The sequence below is a fragment of the Centroberyx affinis genome, unplaced genomic scaffold (genome assembly GCF_046629955.1).
Source record: "Centroberyx affinis isolate AG114_WGS23_722 - 3 ecotype Tasmania unplaced genomic scaffold, CSIRO-AGI_Caff_v1 ptg000122l_1, whole genome shotgun sequence".
NCBI lineage: Eukaryota > Metazoa > Chordata > Actinopteri > Beryciformes > Berycidae > Centroberyx > Centroberyx affinis.
The window spans coordinates 239824-247500 of record NW_027278823.1 but is presented as its reverse complement, the minus strand read 5'-3'; the positions used below and the strand labels follow the sequence as shown (position 1 = coordinate 247500).

General features: G+C 43.5%; 1 protein-coding gene across 1 annotated transcript in view; it reads left to right on the top strand.

Moving 5' to 3' along the window:
* dmxl2 (Dmx-like 2) overlaps positions 1-7677 on the top strand; it is a 40211-nt gene that overhangs the window by 29571 nt on the left and 2963 nt on the right. Inside the window, exons 40-48 of the mRNA XM_071528660.1 lie at positions 1623-1792; positions 1942-2075; positions 2174-2259; positions 2599-2800; positions 3474-3591; positions 4654-4719; positions 6065-6151; positions 6250-6371; positions 6528-6666. Of these exons, the coding sequence (XP_071384761.1) occupies positions 1623-1792; positions 1942-2075; positions 2174-2259; positions 2599-2800; positions 3474-3591; positions 4654-4719; positions 6065-6151; positions 6250-6371; positions 6528-6666 (1124 nt within the window). The remainder of the gene's footprint in view (positions 1-1622; positions 1793-1941; positions 2076-2173; positions 2260-2598; positions 2801-3473; positions 3592-4653; positions 4720-6064; positions 6152-6249; positions 6372-6527; positions 6667-7677) is intronic.

Genomic DNA, 7677 nt, shown 5'->3' with positions numbered 1-7677 from the left:
ACTAGCTGAGGAGCTGTGTGCTGTATCAGTCTGTTAATAGATTGAACTTGACGCTGCTCATACATATTCATCAGAGCAGGCTGAAGTAGTCTGTGTTCACACTATTTGTGGGGGAGGTAGATACCGGCTGGCATTAAGACTCCATATCTCTGTAAAGCCTGAGATAGCTCTCAGTGAATCGTCTAAGCCAAGGGCCTTTTGAAGAGGCGGGTGAGAGGAGAGGGGATCTTAAATGCCAGCCTGTCGATGGGAATCAGCTCTCCAAATGTTAGGGCTCTGCCCTTTTGAGCGCAGCCGCAAACATACATGCACACCACGCATGCGCACACACACGCATATACCCACATTACACATTGCCCACACTGTCCTATTCTAATTCACACTCTTAAACATGAGAAAACCCAACCAACCGCTTTGCTTTTTTTCTTTTACATGTGCCTGAGACTTTTGCACAGTGCTGTATATGAAATACGTTGCATTATTATACGCCCCTCTTCTCTTTTTTTGTTTTTTATATATTTATTTATTTATTCTGCCTTTATTATCATTGTACTTTACCATGTTTCTGTCAATAAGTAATACCTAGGACGATCTTAATATGTTTCCGATATCTATTCCCATGGTCTATGTACTACAGTTATACATTTACTACTTAATTAACCCAGCCTAATCATGTAAATGTTTTCATTAACGTTGTTTTATAGATAATAGGCCAAACAATGTTATAATATTGATAGCTTTATACCCACATACACAAAACTTGTACATCTAAATTGATCTATTTATTTATTTATTTTATTTTTATTCTTAAGAAGCCTGAGAGGGGGAATGGGGAAGGGGAACGATAGCAGCCAAAGCCATGTATGAATGAATCAATAAAAAATTGGTCACAAAAAAAGAAGAAAACCCAACCAACCTATTGTTGTGTTTCCCTCCCTCGAGCACTGTGGATACAAGAGAATGCTTAGAACAGTCCAGCCCAACAAACTCATCATCATTGTTTGACATGTGTTTCTGTGTGTGTTTTGTGTTGCGCACCACATCAAATATTTACTGAGTCAGATGACATGATGCTGTGTGTGTAGTGTCTGTGTGTCTAACAGCACTGTCTGCTCTGGTCTGTGTCTTGTCTCGTTTTGTCTGGTGGACCTCAGTGGTGCCAGAGATAGTCAACCAGGATAATGGTGCAGGTTTGTGCACAACCTAGTGTGTCTTGCCCTGTGTCTGTCTCTATCCTAAATGTGTGTATTTTTGTGCATTTGTGTGTCTCTCTGTATTTTTCCATCTGTGTGCTATGAACCATAACACTAGTCATATTACAGACAGACATCACCTTTCAGACAGAATTAAGGTTAATATTCAAGGCTAATAATTTTGCCCTATGAGGGATATATATTGTGCTCAGTTATCTTCTTCCTAATCTATTTCTTGACCTCCTTTTGGCCTTACAATGAAGCCTCAGCTCACCCTTATCATTTCTTGGAGATGGCAGCATTGTCTCTGTGTACTGCGTTCTCAACTAAGCGTCTGCTGCAAATCTACCTTATCAGTGTGTGCTGTGTTTGAAAGATATCGCCCTACGTTCTCCTCCTCCCCCTCAGCGGTGCCCCCTCCACCCCCAGCGGAGGATGTGGACCGACACAGGCGCAGGTTCAACATGCGGATGCTGGTTCCTGGACGCCCCGTCAAGGAGACCCCTGCCACCCCACCCCCGGTGCCCACAGAGAGACCCGCCTACAGGGAGAAATTCATCCCTCCAGAGCTCAGCATGTGGGACTACTTTGTGGCTAAAGTAAGTACACCCTCCTACACCCCAGTCAAATCTGTGATTCATAGCCACTGGGTTATTAGAATCTTACTTTCTTCAATTTCTCTCTCTCTCACTCTTACTTTTTTTCTCATTTTGCTCTATCTCTGCCTCCATCCCCGCCTCCCTCTCAGCCCTTCCTGCCTCTGTCAGACAGCGGTGCTTTGTATGACTCAGACGAGAGCGGCGCAGAGGAAGACGATGATGATGACGACGCCTTCCTGTCTGACACACAGATAACGGAGCACTCCGACCCCAACTCCTACAGGTAGGGCTCGGCCTCTGCTGTTCTTGTGCTTGTTCAGTCTGAAGCCTGTGTCATGACATGCAGATTTGAATTTGCCTGCCTGTCTGTGTGGTGTGTAGCTGGGCTCTGATCCGGCTGGTCATGGTCAAACTGGGTCTACACAACGTCAAGAACTTCCTCCCACTCACCGGTCTGGACTTCACAGGTATGCACGCACACACACACACACACACACACACACACACACACACCCTGATACCTGATCCTAACTATAGCTGCAGCCAACAGGTGCAGTACCCTAACCCTAAAAGTAATATACAGTAAGCTTCATCCTTTATGAAGATATTCAAACATTTTCTGGTAATCATGCTACATTTGTGAGTATTTCTGGGGCTTGCAAGTCGAGATAAATTTCTTACCATCACACAAAAATGCATGCACGCAGTCACCTCAATTCCAGACCTGGCGTAGGTCTTGTCACTGTTAAAAGACTGGTAAAATAACTCTTCCTTGGTGTGTGTGTGTGTGCGCGTGGGTGTGACAGACCTGCCAGTGACCTCCCCTCTCTGCAACGCCGTGCTGAAGACTTTGGAGAACTGGGAGCAGCTTCTCCTGGAGCGGATGAACAAGTTTGACGGCCCGCCTCCCAACTACATCAACACGTATCCCACTGACCTCAGCGCAGGAGGGGGTCCCGCCATACTGCGACACAAGGCCATGCTGGAGCCAGACAACACACCCTTCAAGTGAGTAGTAACTCACCATTTTGCTTCGGCTTTGAGCAGTCCGGAGGCCCTACTTGACAAAACTACAGTGGTTCATTTGCACTGACAGGCGCTCTTGAGCCAACGCCAGCAAAGCCACGTGTTTGGACACATTTCAGATTCAAAAACAAAAAGGAGCAACATGAACTCAAGAACTATAAGCTCTGACATTCAGTGTTAAAATACTGTGGTAACATGACACATTTACACACTCGCCAGACTAGACACCACTTGGATGTTTTTCAACAGCCGGTGGTTAAATCTGATGTCCATTCATACATTTGTTTACATTTTACCTCAAGTTCAGCTCACTAGAGCACAAAGAGTTGTTTCAGAGTGTATGTTTACATGTTATTACAAGTTGTTTTAGTGCACTACAGCACAAAGAACATTTGCCTAATACAGAGGAATGGAAATATTAAAACCAGTTTTTTCTTCATTTCATCCTTTAAGCCATATCAGTAATGCACAAAAGTATTTATCACAATACTATACAGATACACTGTAAATTTCAGTCGTAGTATATAATATCGATGTGTGAAGTATCAGATTGTGTCGTATCCCATAGTATCAAACACACCATGACGTAAGGTCCCTGAAAATACCCAGCACCACATGTTACCAATGTATTTTTGTCCCTGTTATTATTTGTCAGGACAAAGAACCACCTGTCCTTCCCGGCTCGGCGTCTTTGGCATTTCCTGGTCAAACAGGAAGTTCTTCAGGAGACTTTGATCCGTTACATCTTCACGAAGAAAAGGAAGCAGAGCGAGGTCAGCAGCCCACAGACTGTCCAGATCGCTGTTTTGATGTGTTTTTTCATACTGTGTTCATTAGTCATGATGATGAACCATCATCATTTTATTTTATTTCATAGCCAGTCAGTTCATACCCACTCGCATTTTTGTTCTTTGTTCATTTCCCACCACGTTTTTATACTGAACACATTTATTTATTATTTTCTTACTTTTAAGTAATATGCATTCCTTATTGCACAGCATATCTTGGTTACCCTCAGAAAACCTAATCTGGTCACTAGATTTCCAGCCATGGAAAATGTTTGTATGTTGCTCTCTACCTGTAAAAATGAAGCAGGAACACTGATAGCGCTCACTGAGCATATGCTTTTTATTATCATCATTATTATTATTATTGTGTTTCAAGGAACTATTTATTAAGGTCTTCATCACCATGGGCTTCAACTGGTCGATTGTTTGCCTCAATAAATAATTGTTTTATTTATAAATTGAAGTGCCTTGGTAACATTTTGAAACCCAGCTCTAAAACTGATATCCAAGACCACCAATTCACCACAATACCCAGAAAGGTGCTGACTGAGCATTTATCTCTATTAATATAATTATTATTATTATCATTATTATTGCTTTGACTGCTCAGACATCAAGTACAGGACAGTCCACTGCCTTCTGTGATGTCTGGAACCAATCATGATTATATAATCATTTTCATGATAGACTGCTACTGTAGCTGCCAGTCCAAAATTGAATATAGACCTTAGGGATTCTAGTCCCAGATGCTTAGTTTCCTATTAGAATATTTATTTATATTTTTGCTGACTGTAGTCGACAGATGAGTTCAGATTCAACTCTTAGCAGTAAGATCCACAGTCCCCATCCTATCTCCACTCCTACATGACTATAGGTCGACAGCTCCTTACATCCAATCACAAAGTATACATCAAAGACCCTGTCAACCCTTTTCATTTTCTTTTCATTCCATGTTTTATTTTTCTGTTTGTGCATGTGTTTTGTGTTGTGCCGTGTTTGTGTGTTTTGCGTCCATATTGCCTTTGTGTGTGTGTGTGTGTTGTGTAGTCTGTAGACAACCACATGGACCGTGTAGGCCCAAACTGCATAGCAGGAGCTAGCAGTCCCGATAAGGTAGTATCACTCACCAGCCCAGGCCCCGGCTCTGTCTGTCTGTCCATCTGGGAGAGTCACTATGCAGCCAAGCTCGGAGGAACAGGAGCATCAAAAGTTACTGTATATTTGGTTGAAATTAATATCATAATACTTTTATTATAGTATTTTTTTACCATATCAATAAATATCATGATATGGCTCATGTATATATGCAAAATCCTATTAAATAATCAAATGAGTGTTCATCCCATTGAACCTAATGGTAATGTTTGGTGTGATTAAGTAATTACGTATATGAAGGTTGCACACTTCTCTCCATATGAAAATATTTATTTTACATCACCATGTTTCGGCATTATGCCTTCTTCAGGGTGTCATGACAATAAAATGTTTGGTGTGATGTCAAACAAAAATGAAATTGTCAAATAATATTCCTACCATACCTTATTTTGTCGGAGTTTTAAAATATATTTTGCTTATCATCATCAATTTAGACATGCGTGTCACGATATCCCAAAATCACGATATGATTCCACTGAAAGATGATAAACAATTATATTGAATTATCGCCCAGTCCTAGGTCGGGGTTAGCAGTAGTGCCGTATTGGGAAAAGCTCTTGATGTCTCCTATCCAGTTTGGCTGGATAGTGACTGCTCTTGCTCTCTCTGTCTGCCTGCCCCATTCATCTGGCAGAAAATCTACTCAAGGCTCTGAGATCTAACGTCTAATCTCTACTTCTCACTGGAAACACCTACGACCTTCGCTCACATAACCTCACCTCCTCACACTCCCCGTCCTTAACACGTCTCGCTCTGTTCTCTTCTCGCACCTTCCTCCTGTCTAGCTGGGCTGATTCTGCTGGACTCAAATGCATTAATCCTCCTCCCAACCAGGATCTCCCCTCAGAGACGTGGCACATAGACCTACTAACATGCATGCTCACTGTGGTGGGGCTGTGTGAGGCTTGCCGATTGCGCAGGGTAGTGTCACCGGGGAAACCTGAATCAACAGTTGAAATCATGAATATTGAATTGTGTGCTGTGTTTATTTCTTTTTGTCTGTCTTTCTTTCCTCCTACATTTCATCACACTCTACAATGACTATCCCCCTCCCTTGGTGAATGTGGCTGTATTTTTTGCAGTGTTCACGTGAAGTGGGAGTATTCTTTGGAGCGACTTGATGGCTCAAAATGACTTGGAAGTGTTACTTAATACATATTTTCCACCCTCCTCTGCTCATTCCCATTTTAACTGTTAAAAATACTAGAAATAGGCTTTTAATTTTTTTTCTCTCATGCCCCCGGAGCTCCCTATCTATAATGTGTCTTGACTTCTGATGTATTTCCATCCCTGGTGTTTCCAGGTGGAGGCGGATCTGGGCTACCCAGGAGGCAAGGCTAAAATCATCCACAAGGAGTCTGATATAATCATGGCCTTTGCCATTAATAAGGTAAGAGTTGCCAGTGTGGCTGAAATATGGTCACATCACTGCTGCATTTCTGTCTAAGTTGCTGCTCAGTCTACCTGTATGTTCTCTTTCTTCCCCAGGCTAACTCCAATGAGATAGTGTTGGCCTCCACTCATGATGTCCAAGAGGTGGATGTGTCCACGCTGGTGGCTGCCCAGCCCTTTACCTGGATCGGGGAGGACTTTGACAAGGAGTCCCGCAGGTCAGAGTCATGGTGGCTCATTGATGGCATCTTGTTTGTCCTCCCTGGGACCCGTCCCTACACACACATGGTGTTGTGCCACTAAACAACTCTGAAGAACATTGCTCAGTGCCTGTGGTGGTGCAGGTTAGTTCATGGTTGTGTTTTGTTTTGCAGCTCTGACGATGCAGACTACCGTTCGTCTCACACCAACATCGCCCAGGCTAGCACTGTCCCCTTCGCACCACCGCAGATGCCGGTCTCGGCATCCATGCCATGGCTGGGCAGTGGGCAGACCAGCATGGGAGCCAGCGTGGTATGAGACTACACACTACAAACACACACATACACCAACACACACCCAGTCCAAATGTGACAGTTTTCAGTCAGTAATAGGGATGTAGTTGCTAGTAGCTGCCAGCAGGGGGAAACTAAGATCTGTTGTGGAGGCTTCAGACCGCCTAGACCTGTGATTCTCATGGGGGCCACAGACCCCCATTTGATGAGATTTTCTCTCTTGGACCCAAATCTGAGAATATTTTTATTGTTAGATATGATTTTGTCCAGAATTCCATGACTATCTGTATTGTAGGTAGAGAGATAACAGAGAAACTATGACCAAAATAGTCATTCTTTTGCATTCTCTAATTGTGTTAACTTTTTAAATAATGGTGAAGTTTAATAATTCATCATTTTGCTGGGGACCCTCTGGAACCCCCTCAAGGACCCCTGGTGGTCCCCGGACCCCATATTGAGAACCACTGGCCTAGACTCTGCTCTGTTATGGATGCCATGCTTTTGTATTTTATATGATTTTCCGCATTCCCCATTCAAACTCTTGAGTTGTTATATATTAGATTTATTAAATGCCAAATGGTTCAAAACGTGACCATGAGAGAAACATCAGACACATCAAACATCAGAAAGGCAACTGACTACTGACTTTGTTCTGCAGTCTGCGGCCCTACACGTTTTGGGAAGAAGTTTGTATTTTTAATAGTTATCAGTGCCAAGCCAAACTGAGCCGTGACGACTAAACAGCTGGCCTGCTGAGTCTATGGTGGCCGATACAGAGCGGGTATGTGTTTGTATGTTAGAGATGGACCCGTATAAACACAGATAGCCGCAGCTCCCGCAGCCGGCTACCCAAGGTACAGACCTGCGTCACACACAGCCTGGGTTCTCCATGTCCCAGCCGCGGTGATAAATACTGAGCATGGTACACTCAGCAGCAGAGGACAGACAGTGTCACACAGGTTCACTGGCTCAGAGTAGAGGGTTTCTCAAGGGAAGGGGGGTTGTAGTCAGTCTCACTGTCCATGCCGTT